At 40.1% G+C, this 16,832-nt stretch overlaps 1 protein-coding gene across 10 annotated transcripts in view; it reads right to left on the bottom strand.

The window, feature by feature from the left end:
* The window catches only part of LOC121483013 (fibrous sheath-interacting protein 2-like), a 72,143-nt gene extending 59,051 nt beyond the window's left edge, over window positions 1-13,092 (bottom strand). For 4 of the 10 annotated variants that reach the window (XM_041741226.1, XM_041741223.1, XM_041741229.1 and 1 more), the window contains exons 1-8: window positions 12,872-13,092; window positions 12,356-12,481; window positions 9,489-9,650; window positions 8,689-8,778; window positions 8,184-8,323; window positions 6,961-7,102; window positions 6,125-6,235; window positions 5,528-5,693 (exon numbers count right to left, since the gene is read on the bottom strand). In XM_041741226.1, coding sequence (XP_041597160.1) covers window positions 5,528-5,693; window positions 6,125-6,235; window positions 6,961-7,102; window positions 8,184-8,323; window positions 8,689-8,778; window positions 9,489-9,650; window positions 12,356-12,481; window positions 12,872-12,970 — 1,036 coding nt within the window. In that variant the 5' untranslated portion in view covers window positions 12,971-13,092. Of the gene's footprint in view, window positions 1-5,527; window positions 5,694-6,124; window positions 6,236-6,960; window positions 7,103-8,183; window positions 8,324-8,688; window positions 8,779-9,488; window positions 9,651-12,355; window positions 12,482-12,871 lie in introns of those variants that run through there. The other 6 variants (XM_041741230.1, XM_041741228.1, XM_041741224.1 and 3 more) reach the window with 5 other exon arrangements.
* Window positions 13,093-16,832: the final 3,740 nt, after the last annotated feature.

Here is a 16,832-nt window from a genome sequence, read left to right on the forward strand (position 1 = left end):
TGCTCTTCCTTTCATTCTTCCTCTCTTCTCCTTTCTACATTCTTTTTCTGTCTCTCTCCTCACCACCACCCACCCTGTTCCCTGTCCCTCCTATCTTCATTTCTCCCTCCCTTCCTCCTCCCCTCGACCCCACTTTTCCCTCCCTCCCCCCTCTCTTCCTCCCATCCTCCCTTTACTCTCTTTGTACTGGCTTCCCACTTCCAAACCTTTTGCCTTTCCTTCTCTCTTTCTCCCATGCTACCTTCTCTGTATATTCTCTCCTAGTGGCTTCCACCTTTTAACCTTTTATTATCCATCTAGCTACCTTCTACCTACATACCTACCATCTATCTGTCATCCTCCCATCTTTATTTCAATTTTTAAAAAGATTTTCTTCATCTGAGAGAGGCAGGGGGAGGGGGAGGGAGAGGAAGAGAAGAGGGGGAGAGAGAGAAAGAGAGAGAGAGAGAGAGCACAAGAGAGAGCACAAGCAGAGGGAAGGGCAGAAGGAGAAGGAGAAGCAGACTCCCCATTGAGCAGGGCTCCATCCCAGGACCCCGGGACCATGACCTGAGCTGAAGGCAGATGCCTAACTAAGCCACCCAGGTGCCCCTTTATCTCAATTTTTAAAAAGATTTTATTTTTATTTATTCATGAGAGACACACAGAGAGAGGCAGAGACATAGGCAAAAGGAGAAGCAGGCTCCCTGCAAGGAGTCCAATATGGGACTTGATCCCCGGACACCCCACCCAGGATCACGCCCTAAGCGGAAGGCAGATGCTCAACCGCTGAACCACCCAGGCATCCCTCAATTTTAATCTGACTTTTGTTAGATTGCTTTCTACCCGTCCTCCATTCTATTCTTTGTGTTCTTACTAGCCCCACCTTTTCAACTCCTCTGTGTCTCCAATATTCTATCTTTTCTTAAATTTTGTTATTTTCCTAGCCTCACCCCTGTTTAGAATTCTTCTCTTTCTTTCTTGCCTTCTTCTTTCCCTCTCTCCACTCCCTTCCTCGTCTCTCCTTTCTACCTTTCCACCTCCTGTCTCTATGTCTCCTTCCTACTCATTTCTCTCTTCTCGGCTGGATTGCTTTGTCTTCTGGTGAGCCTGCACTTTGGCCTTCCCTCCTCCCTCACCACCCCTACTTCCTGCTTTCCCTCTATTGTCTAGTCCTCCCTCCTTTCCTTTCTTCTTTTTCCTGCTCCTTTCCTCCCTCCTTCCTTCTGATCTTTTTTTAAAAATATTTTATTTATTTAATCATGAGAGACACACACAGAGAGGCAGGGACATAGGCAGAGTGAGAAGCAGGACTCAATCCCAGGACTCTGAGATCAGGACCTGAGCCAAAGGCTGACGCTCAACCACGAGCCACCAAGGTGCCCCCTTCTATTCTTCATATACTCTTTTTTTTTTTACTGGTTCCCCTTTTAAACTTTTTTCCCTTTCACACTCTCTCCTGTTACCTTTTAATATTATTGTCTTCTGTATGAGGTCCTCCTCAGAAGATCCCGTCTACCTATCTACCTGATTGCCTCCATACCTGCACCCTCATGTTTAGCTAACTTCTCTTTAGATCTCTCTATCCCCTATTCCTCCTTTCCTCCTTTTCCCTCCTCCCTCCCTTTCTGCCAGATACCCTTTACCTTTCCTCACTCCGTTTCTTTCATTGTCTCTTTTTCTCTCTTTTCTTTCCCTGCCTGCCTGCTGCCTTCTTCCTTCCTCCCTTCCCTCCTGCTCCCTCCCGCTTCCTTCATCCTTCCTTGCCTTCTCCTATTTCCTTCTTTCTTACCTGTACCCATCTGCTCACCACTCACCCTATCCCCCATCTGTGTTCCTTTCTTTGATTTCCCCTCCTACCTCTTTCCTTCCTGCCTGCCATTCTTCTACTCTCTTTTTACTACTCCTCTTTTTAAGCTTTTCCCCCTTTCTCATCTTTTTCATTATGGATCTTTGTCCTGTCTTCACTGATGCTTTCTCCTATTTAAAAATCATTTTTGGCAGGGCACGTGGGTGGTTCAGTGGGTTAAGCATCTGCCTTTGGCGCAGGTCATAATCTCAGGGTCCCAGGAGGCTCTGGTCATGATCTCAGGGTCCTGGGATTAAGCCCTTTGGCCCTCCCACTCTGCTCAGTGGGGGGGGGGGGGAGAGGAGGCGTCCGCTCCCCCCCCTCATGTTCTCTCGCTCTCTCAAATAAATAAAATCTTTTAAAAACTCAGTTTTTCTTACCTATACACCTGGATGGCTGTCTATACAGCTATGATCATCTTTCTGTCTTTTATTGTCTTCCTTTACTGCCTTCTAGTTTATTTATTTATTTATTATTTATTTATTTATTCATGATAGACATAGAGAGAGAGAGAGAGAGGCAGAGACACAGGCAGAGGGAGAAGCAGGCTCCATGCCGGGAGCCTGACGCGGGACTCGATCCCAGGACTCCAGGATCATGCCCTGGGCCAAAGGCAGGCACTAAACCGCTGAGCCACCCAGGGATCCCCTGCCTTCTAGTTTTTAAATCTCTTGCACACCACACAATTGTACTTGATTTTCTTACTGGTCTTCCCTTCCACGCTCACATCCCTCCACTGTTAAGTAACGTTTCCCCTACAGACTCATCCTGTATGAACTTTTCTTCCTTCTTTGCATCTTTCTGCTCCCTCTCTGCCTCTCTCTCTCTCATTATAACAACTTCTTTCCTTCTCTCTCATTTTGTATGTCCTTTTTTGTCCTATATTACTACTGGTTTATCCTATTTGAAATCCTATCTGCCTGTCTGTCTACCTATCCAACCATCCATCCACTACTGCTGAGCTGTCTCATCAATTTGCCTGTTTTTATTTTACTCTATTTTTAAGTAATTTCTTTTTAGATCTTTTTTTCCTCCCTGTCTTCTTCAACTGTACTTAATTCTCACAGTAGCTCCTGCTTTTAAACTCCTGTGTCCCTCAGCCTGGGTAGCTCAGGGCATGATCCTGGAGTCTGGGATCCTGTCGGCATCAGGCTCCCTGTGGGGAGCCTGCTTCTCTCTCTGCCTATGTCTGCTTCTCTGTGTGTGTGTCTCTCATAAATAAATAAATAAAATCTTTAAAAAAAATTAAAAACTCCTGTATCCCTTACTCTCACATCCTGTTTTTTATTTTACCAATTTTCCTAGCCTCATCCCTTTCAGAATTCTTTGCTTTCTTTCTCCTTCCCTCCATTCCATCCTTCCATCTTTTCCTCCCTTCTTAAGCTGTCACACCTGCTTCATATAACATCTTCCTATTAATCTTTTTCATGCTGCTTTTCCTTTTTAGTGGACTGTACATTCAAAGTCCAATCTTTTCTATGTATCTATTTTATTTTACTATATTTAACTAATTTCTTCTGTTTAGATATTGATCCCCCTGTCCATGATTATGTACTTAATTTTCTCACTACCTTCTTCTTTTCAGCATCCTCTGTCTCTCATGTCCATACTGTTACTCCTTTACCCAGACTTATCCCTTTAATAAACTTCTTTACTTCCTGCCCCTTCCTTCCTTTTATCTAACCCCCCTCTCCACTTCCCCCCATTTCTTTTAATTTCATTATATTCACTACTTTAATTTTTCCTTTTTCTCTTTTTTTTTTTTGGTCCTGTCTTTACTTTACTACTGGCTTCTCTTTTTAAAAGTTTTAGCTATGTGTCTGTACATGAATGAATGTATGTATGTATGTATGAATTCATTGATTGACCCATCCATCTAATTTTAATGTATTTTTAAACTGACCTCTTTAAAAAAATTTTTTTTAAGTAAGCTCCAGGTCTGACATGGAGCTTGAACTCATGACCCTGAGATCAAGTTGAGTACTCCCCTGACAGAGCCAGCCAGGGGCCCCTAAACTGACTTCTTTTGAGATCGCTCTTCCAAACTCCTTTGTCTCTCCCTCTCACAATCTCTCTTTTTATTTGGCTTTGTTCTACTGACTTCTCCTTTTTAAACTTTCTTTTCCATCTCCCTTTCTCACTCTTTGTTCCTTTATCTCCCCCTGTATTTGTTTCTTCTCTCTTTCACTTTTTTTCTTTGCCTGTTTGTCTTTCTTTCTACTTCTTCTAGTCTCTGTCTCCTATTTCTTTGCCTTTGTTTTCCCCCCACTCCTTTATCCAGCGTGTGTGTATGTGTGTTTCATAACTAGATTCTTCTGTTCAGTTTTCTTTTTTTCTTATTCATTCTTTCCCTCTTCTTCTCTTCATTTCTTTCTTTTTGTACCATCTTTTTTTCACTGCCTCTTCCTTTTTAATCTTTTTGGTCTTATTTTTTTATTTATTTCTGTTTTATGCTTGGTATAGTTTAAATGACTCTTCTTTTGTCTCCCGTTAAAAAAAAACCTTTTTTTCTCTTTCTCTTGCTAGCTTGCTCTCTGTTTGGATAATCTTTTCTTATTAGTCCTCAATTAAAATTTGTTCTTTTTTTTAAAAGATTTTATTTATTTATTAATGAGACACACAGAGAGAGAGAGACAGAGAGAGAGAGAGAGGCAGAGACACAGGCAGAGGGAGAAGCAGGCTCCACACAGGGGGCCCACCGCGCGGCTGGATCCCAGGTCTCCAGAATCACACCCCGAGCCAAAGGCGGCGCTAAACTGCTGAGCCACCGGGGCTGCCCTGTTCTTCTTTTTCTTTTCTTTTCTTTTTTTTCTTTTTAAAGATTTTATTTATTTATTCATGAGATACACACACACACACACACACACACACACACACACACAGGCAGAGACACAAGCAGAGGGAGAAGCAGGCTCCATGCAGGGAACCTGACATGGGACTTGATCCCGTGTCTCCAGGATCGTGCCCTGGGCTGCAGGTGGCGCTAAACTGCTGCACCACCAGGGCTGCCCTGCCCTGTTCTTTTAAAAAATATTTTTCTTTGTTTCCTTCTGTTTCAGTCTGATTTTTTGGTAATGTTTTCTCTTACTGGCTCATTTTCTCTGTCTCTCACTTTACATATATCTTTGTCCCTCTTTGTCATATCTGTTTTTAGTACAGTCTCCTCTTATTGGCTCCCTTTTAAAATTGTTAATTTTTTTAGAGAGAGCATGCATGTGAATGGGGCAGAGAGGGACAGGAAGAGAGTGAGAATCCCAAGAAGGCTCTGCACCCAGCACAAAACCGGAGGTGGAGCTCAATCTCAGGACTCTGAGATCATGACCTGAGCTAAAATCAAGAGTCAGACACTTAACCAACTGAGCTACCCAGGCACCTCCGCCTCCTTTTCAAACCTGTGGTATGGGCAATGTTGTCTACTGAGCCACTTTATAGAAGTGTTAAATTTGTTATAATGTACATGATATTGTGTGTGTGTGTGTGTGTGTGTGTGTGTGTGTATTCTTTACAATGTGAGCTGTAAATGGAAGGTACCTTGCATAGTGCTTAACATAGGTAGTGTGAACTTCTAGGATTTCCCTTTCCAAGGGTCTTCTGACTTCACCACATAAACACAGAGGGTTTTTTTTAAGCCACCAATATTAAATATATAGATATGTATCTTCTACTTAGATACTTTATCATTTATTGTCTCTCTCTCACCTTCTCTTTCATCCCGTCCTTTGTTTTCTATTGTCTCTCTCTCACCTTCTCTTTCATCCCGTCCTTTGTTTTCAAATATATTTCCCTCTGGTTTGTCTTTCTTAAGGTCATCTTTTTGTATTTTTTGTAAATGATAAGTGATCCTTTTATCTAGAAGTGCTTGTTTCTAAAATAACAACAAAATATATTTAACATTTACAAATTTAAAAGCAGCTTGCCACTGGAAATGCAAAACTGATATTTGAAATCTGATGGTTTCAAATTGAAGGGCGCCCTCATTCCTATTTTGAGATTTCTGAAGTCGCAATGAGTAAGTACTAAGCTAGGATGGAAGGAAGGATATCTTCCCACTTGTTGTCCAGCTTTAAGAAGAACACGTGGTAACAACTAGATACAATTTAATTCATTGTGCTTTTTCTGGAGATTGGTCCCATTTCCCACCAGTCTTTGAAGCCCGGGTTCAGACACGTTGGGCCTCTCCATCCACAGCTATCCTCATGAGCTTAGGCCATTTTTGATAATTCATTCTTAAAAATATCAAAATTGGCAAAAGCTTTTCCCCAAGTAGCCCGAGTTATCAGTAAAAGCTCACTTTACCTTCCGGTGAGCTTCCTCCCTGGCTTTTTTATGTTGTTCTTCAATTCTTGCTTCTCTTTTTACTTCTTCTCCAATCTTTGTCAGAAGTAACATTTCTTTTGTCTTCCATTCCTAAGGCACACAATGTTATGGTAGTTAGCAGGGGTTCTCTTTCATTATCTTTTTTTTTCTTTATTTTGTCAACAAGCAAATTAGATCAAGTCAAGGGCCTTACCAAAATTGGGTCAACCATAAGGCAAATCTTATGTTGGCCTTAGGATGGGCTACTTTTATGGCTTTTTATTGGGAATATGTTGGTGGATGCAATGGGATGACAAAAGGAAGAAAATTATTTTGCTGTGGAAACTTAATTCATGTATAAGCCTTGCTTAAAGATGGCTCTAAAAAGATGTTGGTGAGAGGGTTTTTTCTTAATTAACTAAAGGATATATCATATGTAATCGCTTGCCCTTAAATGTATTTTGGTAGAGAAGATAAATAAATAGGCTTGATTGGATTATGAGAGAATTCATGCATGATTATTTTTCACTAGAGTTAATTTCTAAAACTTGAAGAGCAGACAAGGTGTTACCATAAATGCAACAGATATGTAGTTTGTGGTATCACTTTCACTATGTTAAGTAAAAGCTTGTCGACTGTAACAGTGATAAAAGATCAATAGTGATTTATTCTATAAATTATTATTATTTAAAAAAAATTATTATTATTTTTAATAGTGGTTTAATTTTCAGACCTGAAATAGCGTTCGGTAATATGGTGGGACTGCTAAAACTGTTCATCAGTGAAACAACCATATGTAATTTCCTTTTCAATGTTTAAAATTTGGTTTTCCTCACCTCTTCAATTTGTCTGCGGAGACCAAGTTTTCTTCTGATGTGGTCTTGATGTTGTTGTTCTTCTTCCTTCATCCGGAGTATGCTCTGCTTTTCTGCCGTGTGCTCAACCTTGTCTAATTCCCTACTAATCATATCTAAATATCTGAGTAAAAGTGCAAATATAAGTGAGGGTAAATTAGGTGCTTCCCTTATGATGGTGTTATCAATTTTGATGTTCCCAAATCACCTTTCAAGTTGCTTTTTTATTTCTTGAATACAGAAAATGTAGAGTTTTTCAGGGACCTTTAAGCTAACCTGATATGCCAGCACACCAGACTGTACTAATTTTACCAGACTCTGTTATACGAGTCTGTTGTTGTGGTTGGGACAATGGCAAAATGTGGAACAAAGTGATTAAAAGCATTTCACACAGAGATGACATACAGCTCAGCAGTTCTGGGAGCATGACTTTCCAAAAACAGCTGAAATCAACCTAAAGACTGACTTCAAAACACAAGTTGATTTGAATTTCCTTTACAAATAAATGTGTACTGGCCTCTCTGTAATTCCCAAGTCTTTGAATGACCTTCCATGTACACAGAAGTCTGTGGACTACCAGTCTGGGACCCTGGTGGATCAGTGTGTATTCTGGCATATTATGACATGAACCCATGGAATTGAAGAGGTAGGGTAAGGAGAAAGAGAGAGAACTATATAGCTCATCTCTGCTTCCTGGGACCTGGGCTTGGTGTCTGAATGGGAACAGTGAATGTGTGTGGGCAGTAGCTGAATGAACACACACGACTGGTTGGGAACAACACCTGTTTGTATTAGCGTCAGGTGAAGTTACAGGAACTCTCCCTTTCTGAACCTGCAGTGACTTCAACTTAATTTTGAAACATAAGTACCTCTCTCTCTCTCTCTCTCTCTCTCTCTCTCTCTCCTCTCTCTCTCTCCTACTATCGATGTTGCCCACCCAAGCTAAGGGATTTGGACTTTGGATTTCTTCAAATTCAGTTTGGCCTACCCTCACTTCTAGTGAGTCCAGTTTCCCAGGTAGAAACTCTCCTCCCAAGCCCTGGTACCTCTTAATCAACTTTCCTTTTTCTCCACATTGAAAACTATAGGGAGTTAAATAGTGTTTAATCCTTTTTTTGGGCTCCTCCTTTCAACTCTTTCTAGTACTTTACAGCTTTCTGGGGTCTATAGTGTGTCCATGAAATATGTATCAACTTCAGTCATACCTGTGCTTTATTATCAGCTCTTGGTCTGGAGTTGCTTGTGTACCTTCCTGTAACAGCCATTCTTGGAAATGAGCATTTCCATAAGTGTCATAGGCTCTTCTGGTTTTGTGCAATTTATTTACTTGTTTTTCAATCATTTTCTGAGAGAAAAAATGGAAACCTTTATACTGGCTAAAAAAAAAACCTGTCCTTTGTAAGGCCTACCAAGTTTAGGTCTTGGTAAACCTCCTATACTTTACAAATGGTTAATTCTATTAGCCTGCATTTAAGTCTAGTGTGGCTCCATTCCAGATAAGTGAAAATATCTCTCTGTAAATTAAAGGCAAAGGTCTCATTTTTTAATCTCTTATAAATCTCTAGAGATATCATTTGATTTGTTACCTCAATAATTCTAGGTCAGGTTATTATAAATAAATATTCTGCAGAGGACCAAACCTTTCTTCCAAATTCTACATAAAAACTATCTTACAGACCCCAAATAAAACAAATTTAAGTATTAACTTACTTGTTCTCTTACATAGTTTCTTTCAAAGTCTAATTTTAAAGTGGTCAGATACTGCCTGTACTTATTCAATTCTTTCAAGGTACATATGACCTATAAAAGCAAAACCAAAAACCAAAGATATAAATAGAAAGTTGTAACAATCATAAACCTTTCCAGAGAAGAGTGTCATAAGAAGACTCTTTTTAGTAACAATTTGGGATGAAGGGTAATAAAAACACATTTTGGTAGTGGTTTGGAAGGTGGTATCTAAAATTGCTCTATCACCAAGCAATTTCTATCTAAATAGTATTATTTCAATAATCTGGTTCACATTGTAATAAAAAATTTACAATTCCCAATGAATTTGTTATTAAAACACCAGTATAATAGTGATATTTAACACCCCTCCAAATTTATTTCATCATGCTATTTTTCTGCTAGGTTTCCATTTTGTCTCTAGTCTTCTCCAAAAGTATAGGAACTATTCCTTGATAGGTATACTGTGCCTTTATTACTTTTAGAGCCAGAATAGAAGTGCTATACTACCCCAGGGAGAAAATACATGAATAAATACATTTGTATGTCTGTCTTTACATATTTGAATCATTTGGTGCTGATCTTGTGCTGTTATCCAAGAAAAAAGGTCAAGCAGTAACAAGTAGTCTTATTTAGAAATCCAAATACTGAGTAATTAATTGAGTTTTCTAATAAATATTCTTTACTATTTAGCCAAAGCTGATGCAGGTTAGTGAAGTATGGGAGCAAGTGTCTATCATGTCCCTAAATTTCTGCTGGTCAACAGGAAGGAGGCTTCAACCTACTTTATTATTGCTGGTGATGTAGCCGCCCGTCTTTAATCGCCTTAGGATATCCTTTCGCTTATGGTAAGCTTTTAAATGGGGATCATGCAGGCTTTTATAGCTGGTTTCCAAAAGTCGGCAATAAGGATCAGACAAGTTAAAGTCGAAAGAAGGCTGATAAAGCTGCAAACACACAGATTCAAAAGTATTACATAGGTAAAATGAATAAAATTTCACTTTAAACCTCAAGTTGTTTAAACCGATAGGTTGGCCAGTGAAAAATAAAACAAGCAAGCAGAACCTAAAGCGAGGGAATCTGGAAAATGGATTGATTTAGGTAAATTGAAGTGCATTTCTCTTCCCCGCTCCTCTACCAAAGCCGTCTTTGGGCTGGGGGTGGTAGCCTGAATGTCAGTCCAATTTATGAACACTGAGGTGTGGTCCTAAGAGTCCTGAAGGCAAGTAGGATGCTTCATATGTGGGCAGGGGGAAAAGACAAGGTGTAATAGGGTTCTAGCTTTTTTTTCCATTTAGCAGCTTCCTTTATAAATTTATGACTGTTTGATGCCAGCTTCTTGTCTTTCTTAATGAACCTATATCAGGAAACTGGTTTCCCTGGCTACTTTAAAAAGGCAAAGAAAGATGTCCTTCTGGGCAATGATTTAATTTACAGTGGAACTAGATAGGAAGCCCATATCTTTCCTAGAAGAGAAATGATCAACAGTGATGGCAACTTAAGCAGTGCTGCAATTAGGAGGTTGATTATTGCTTCTTCTTTTAGATGTTGACTATTGTTGGCAACAGACATGTGCTGACCAACTCTGGGCTACTGACCAATCAAGAAAGAGACAAATATCCATTTGTTGAGGCCAGGGTAAACTTTCTATTGTTGATTACAATAATTAGTTTTCGTGAACTGAAGAGTCTATTATGTCATCACTATGTGCCAGTGGGAGGTTATGGCAGAGACTTTTAAAAGTATGGAAATTGTTCTTTTACTTCAGATGTTATCTTTTCATGAAAGCAGAATGTCTAAGCTAATTGACAAAGTATTTACAATTAACTTTCAATAAAAGCAATTTAAGGAGTTTGTGAACAGTTGCTACCATAAGTATACTAATAAACAAGTTCATTTATAAATAAATTACCTGAGAATAAGTTTGGTATCAAAACGTTGAGGTATAGGTTCAGTTGTCAAGTTTGGATTAATGCATAGCTAAAGACAGGTAGGTTACATTGGTATATTTTAATCTGACTGAGAAAAACACAAACACCATAATTTTATTCTATCTGCATTCAAAATAACATGAAAGACCTTTAAATTTCCTGTTGCTGTAGTGATCTGCTAAAGTGGTCTGCAGTTGTGGAAGCAGTAAGGGCAGGTGATGGAGTGTGGCCTGTCAGGAGACAGTGGTTATGGTCTGAACTCTGCTACCATCTCCTTGTGACCTTAGATAAATCATAGCTTTACCTTTACAAGGTGGTCATGAGGGTAAAATGAGTTACGAAAACACAACACCTAAAGGTGTAAATATAAAGTCTTACTTCCTTGAGGAGATCCTGCTAAAAGGTAGTCTTCAGGGGAGCTGAATGTAGTGCCTGATCATGATTAAGTGCATATACTTTGGGGTAATCAATATAATAAAGTATAGAGATAATCATTATAATTTAGTATAGAAAAAAACTGGAAATAAGTAGTTAATAAGTAGACAACAGGACAGAATAGAATTATAGCAAATAGAAGATATTTGAGGATAGTCTTTCCTCCTTTGTCAAATATTAGTTGATCATAAAGTTGAGGGCCCACTTCTGGGTTCTCTATTCTGTTCCATTGATCTATGTGTCTGTTTTTGTGCCAGTACCACACTGTCTTGATGACCACAGCTTTGTAGTACAACCTGAAATCTGGCATTGTGGTGCCCCCAGCTATGGTTTTCTTTTTTAATATTCCCCTCGCTATTCGAGGAAAAAAACAATAGGGTACAGTTACAAAGCAGAAAGCAGTGTTATTACTTGCAATGAAATAGGTTTTGAGTATTTTTCAGGAAAGTTAATTTGTGGGAGTGTGACTCAGTCAATTTCTGTGAGGTGGGCATATATTTTATATTTAGTAGAACACTATGCGTTTTCAAAAGAGAAACTATGTTTTCCAGCAAAAAACCCTGAAAAATTGTTGTATATTAGAGAAGTATCAGAAATACCAAGAAGCCCCCAGTCATCCTTGATGATGTGCTGGATAGTGGAAGGGTAAGGATGTCAGAATTATTCCTGTAGAATCTTTTGCTATTGTAATCAAGCACATTCTCAACTAGAAAGTTCTGAACCTCCTTCAGACTTGGCCTAAATTATGGACCAGGGGGTGGGTATCAGGCAGAGGACTTAAAGTGTGTGATAAATAATGTGAGTGCAGCACACTGTATCACCAACAGTGCTGGGTAACATGGTGCAGACCAAGGGCATGTAAGTTCCAAGGAAAGATGAGATAGGTGTTGTGACAGTTGGGAAAGGCTTTGCATAGTAGCTCTTAAAAAATGGCTCAAATTGGAGGTCAGGAAGGGGAGGAGAGTGCATGCCAGGTTGTGGAAGCCAGACAGACAAAGGCACTGAAGTAAGAATTAGCAAGATAAGTGTAGGTAGGCAGAAAAGACCCCACCCAACCTTTGGAAACTGAAGCTCTGGGTTGGAGATAAGGCTGAATTGGATTGCTGGGGGCAACATGAGGTTTTCCATCATTAAAGTGAAGTTCAGACACTAATCAATTCATTTAACTTCACGTGGTATGTGAAATTGAAGTTGACTCAAAGCAAGATCGTCGCAGTGTTTCGAGTTTAATAGCAAGCTGAAAAGGGTAAAGAAAATAACTTAAGCACCATTAAAACTCAGTTTACCTTTTCACTTAGATTTGTAGTATAGAACACATTGTTGCTTCCTGGGATAATAGGCAGCTTGACCCCAAGAGGAAGATCCAAAAGATTAGCTGCTCCGACCTCTGGAATGGTTTTCTTGTGTGAGCCCTGTCAGATACAATGAGAAAGACTATTTTTAAGAACTGTTCTTTTAGTTGAGATCGATCTACTCACATTAAAATGGGCTAATACCTCCGAATAAACCAAAGAATCCTACACTCGGGGTTGAAAGAGCTCGCCCTGCTGACAACCTGGAAGGCCTCCCAGCTTCCCCGGGTTACCAGCCCGATCTCTGGGCTCCACCCGAGGCTGGTCGGTCCCGGCCACAGGCAAGCTCTCGCTATGGGCTGCCGGGCCCGGGAGCCTGAAGCGGAGTCGTCAAGCACCCGCCTCTTTCACCCCCGCTCCGATGAGCTCTCCGCCCCTTCCGTCCGCCGCCTTCCCGAGATCCTGCCCTGGAGCTAGGAGGAGGGTGACTACAGGCTGGCCACCACTCACGGTGTCGCACTGCTCTCTGTCGGCAGTTAGCCTGCTGGCGGCCGCCTTAGTGGCAGCGGCTTCAGCAGCCTTATAGCAGTTGCTGAGGTACAGATCCATGGGCACCCATCAGCCCCCAGGGTGCCGGGGGCTAGAGCTGCGAGCCCCTCTTCGTTTGTCTTCTTCAAGTACACCTTTCCCGCTCTACGCTTTGATCAAGTTTGGGCCGCCAAGACGGTGGTCGCCAGAGTAACGCGTCCTCTAGGCCACGCCCCTCGCTGTGACGCATTCTGCGCTGGAGAGCTGACGTCATCAACTCGCGTAGCCCCTGGGGAGGTGAAAGGGAGCCGGGACGGCTTGCCACTGCGGCTGCCTTGCTGCCTCGAACCTTCGGCGCATGCGCAGGTTTTAGTGCCTCAGAATTTGGGGAAGTGGTCTGAAAGGGTGGTGTGAGAGCGCGCGCGGATCACGTTTCTCGCTAAAAGTAGCACCCCTCATTTAAATTTTTTTTAATTTATTTTTTATTTATTTATGATAGTCACAGAGAGAGAGAGAGAGAGAGAGAGGCAGAGACACAGGCAGAGGGAGAAGCAGGCTCCATGCAGGGAGCCCGACGTGGGATTCGATCCCGGGTCTCCAGGATCGCGCCCTGGGCCAAAGGCAGAGCGCCAAACCGCTGCGCCACCCAGGGATCCCAGCACCCCTCATTTAGACTAAGCCAGAATGTATCAAGTTTTGTCAGTGGGTCGCTGGCTGTAATTTTTACGATTCTTCCTGGCCACCCCCCAACCAGCCATGATTCTGTTCAACACACGTGCATGTGTTGATTGTAGTAGTAATTGTGTAGTTTGTCTTAGCTCGGCTTTCCACCTCTGCGGACTTTTTAGACACCAAGCCCCCCGCCCTTGCCCTATGCATACCACCTCTCCAGATTCCACATAGGGCAATAGCTTTTTAAGGGTTCAATACTTTCTTCCCTTGTCTTCCTTTTTCCTGACTTGGGCTCTTCATCCATCTGGCCTCCTCTCCCTCCCTTTCTCTCCCTTTCTCCTGTTTCTTTTTTTCTCCCTTCCCATTAGCTTAGCCAACATTTTTGAGTGCCTCCTCTAGTACAGACACTGAACTGAGTGCTGAGGAGACAATAGTGAGTAAAACAGTTCCTGCTGCTTAGGAGCTTACTAGATGGTAATACATTAAAGGCTGAGACCACACCTGATGTGTCAGGAGTTTGTATTTTGTGTTGTTTTATGTATCTCTTTATTGTGATAAAAAATTACTTTTTATTGTGATGACATTTTAACTGTACACTTACATTTTAACATTTTAACTGCATAGTTCAGTAGTGTTAAGTATAATCTCATTGTTGTGCAACAGACCTCCAGAAGTTTTAAATTTTCCAAAACTGAAACTGTATACCCCTTAACTCCTCTTTCTTTCCCCCCAGCACCTGGTAACCACCATTTTACTTTCTGTTTCTAAGAATTGGACTACTTCAGATCATTTATATAAGTGGAATCACATGTTATTTTTCTTTTTGTGATTCTCTTAATTCACTTGGCATTATGTCCTCAAGATTTGTTCATGTTGTAGCATGTAGTAGGGTTTTTTTGCTTTTTAAGACTTTAAATTATATGTATACACCACATTTTCTTTATCCACTCAACCATCAATGAATATTTAGGTTGCTTCCACCTCTTGGCTATTGTGAATAGTGCTGCTATGGACAGAAGTGTGCAAATATCTCTTTGAGACCCTACTTCAAAGTTTTTTGGCTATATACTCAGAAGTGAAATTGCTGGATCGTATAATTCTATTTCTGATTTTTGAGGCACCTCTGTACTGTTTTCCATAGTGATCACACCATTTTGCAGTCTCACCAGTAGTACACAAGGGCTCTATTTTCTTCATGTCCTTACTGTTTTTTTTTAATGATTTTATTTATTTATTCATGAGAGACATAGAGAGGGGTAGAGACATAGGCAGAGGGAGAAGCCAACTCCCCGCAGGGAGCCCGATGCAGGACTTGATCCCAGGACCCCAGGATCAGGCCCTGAGCCAAAGGCAGATGCTCAACCACTGAACCACCCAGGTGCCCCCTCACTGTTATTTTATATTTGTTTTTTCTCCTCATTTTTTGGATAGTGGCTCTCCTAATGGTGTAAGGTGATACCTCATTGTGGTTTTGATTTGTATTTCTCTGATGATTAGTGATGTTGAACAGCTTTTCATATGCTTGTTGGCCATTTGCTGTCTCCATGTATTTGGTCCATTTTTTTGTTCTTTTGGCCATTTAGTAACAATAACTAGTATTTATTGGGAATTTACTAATTTCAGACACTATGCTCAACACTCATCTCTTTTAAGCCTCACAACACCTTATCTATGTTTGCTCCATCTCTACAGATGCAGACATTGCTTGCAATGGCAGTGGCTACTATGTGACACAGCTGAGATATGAACCCAAGTTAACTGACTCCAAAAGCTGTATTTTCTTTTCTTTTCTTTTCTTTTCTTTTCTTTTCTTTTCTTTTCTTTTCTTTTCCTTTTCTTTACTATAGAACATAGTAATCAAAAAACTTCTGACAAACAAAAGTCCAAGACCAAAGGGCTTCAGAGGTGAATACTACCAAACTGATTAAATTTCCTTGCTAGTAATAAGTCTGTTCACATTTACTATCTTTTCCTGTTTCCATTTTGGAAGATTATATGTTTCTAGAAATTTATCTATTCTGGGTCGTCCAATTTTTGGCATATATTTTTTCATAAAATTCTCATGATCCTTTGTATTTCTTTGGTGTCAGTTGTTATTTCTCCACCCTCATTTCTGATTTATTTATTTGTGTCCTCTATCTCTCTCTGATGAGTCTGACTAAAGGTTTATCAATTTTGTTGACTTTTTTCATAGAACTACCTCTTGGTTTCATTGATCTATTATTTTTTTTAGTCTCTATATCATTTATTTCTGATCTAATTTTTATTATTCTTTCCTTCCACTGGCTTTAGGCTTTATTTGTTTTTCTTTTTCTAGCTCCTTTCAGTGCAAGGTTAAATTGAGATTTTTCTTGCTTCTTTAGATAGGCTTGTATTGCTGTAACAGTCCCTCTTAGAACAGCTTTTGTTGCACCCTCAAGATTTTGGACTATTATTGTTTCATTTTCATTTGTCTCCATGTATTCTTTTAATTTTCTCTTTGATTTCTTGGTTGACCCGTTTATTGTTTATGAGCATGTTATTTAACCCCCATGTATTCGTGTGCTTTTTCCAGATTTTTTTCTTGTGGTTGATTTCTAGCTTCATATTCTTATGGTTGGAAAAGATGCACAATATGATTTCAGTCTTTTTGAATTTGTTGAGGCTTGTTTTTGGCCTAACCTGTGGTCTATTCTGGAGGACATTCCATGTGTACTTGAAAACAATATGGATTCTGCTGGTTTTGGATGGAGTGTTATGAATATATCTGTTAAATCCATCTGGCCCAATGTGTCATGCAAAGTCACTGTTTCCTTGTTGATTTTCTATTTGGATGATCTATTCAGTGGTGTAGGTGGGGTGTTAAAGTCCTCTACTATTATTGTATTACTATTGATTCCTTCCTTATGTCTGTTAATAGTTGTTTTATGTATTTGAGTACTCCTAATGTATTTTTAATATCAGCTATTGAGTTCCTAATCTCTGATTGGTTCTTTTTTATATTTTCTCTTTGTCTAAGGTCTCTCTCAGATCCTCCACTCTTTTCCCAAATCCATTAAGTGTCTTTATGACCATTACTTTGAATTCTCTATCAGGCATATTGTTTATTTCTGTTCTATTTGGCTCTTTTGCTGTGATTTTTTCCTGTTCTTTTATTTTGGACATATTCTTTTGTGTCCTCATTTTGTCCAACTGTTTTTTTCTTTTTTAAAAAACATTTTATTTATTTATTTCAAAGTGGGGGGAGAGAACAAGCAGGGGGAGTGGCACACAGAGGTAGAGGAAGAAGCAG

The sequence above is a fragment of the Vulpes lagopus genome, chromosome X (assembly GCF_018345385.1).
Source record: "Vulpes lagopus strain Blue_001 chromosome X, ASM1834538v1, whole genome shotgun sequence".
Taxonomy (NCBI): Eukaryota; Metazoa; Chordata; class Mammalia; order Carnivora; family Canidae; genus Vulpes; species Vulpes lagopus.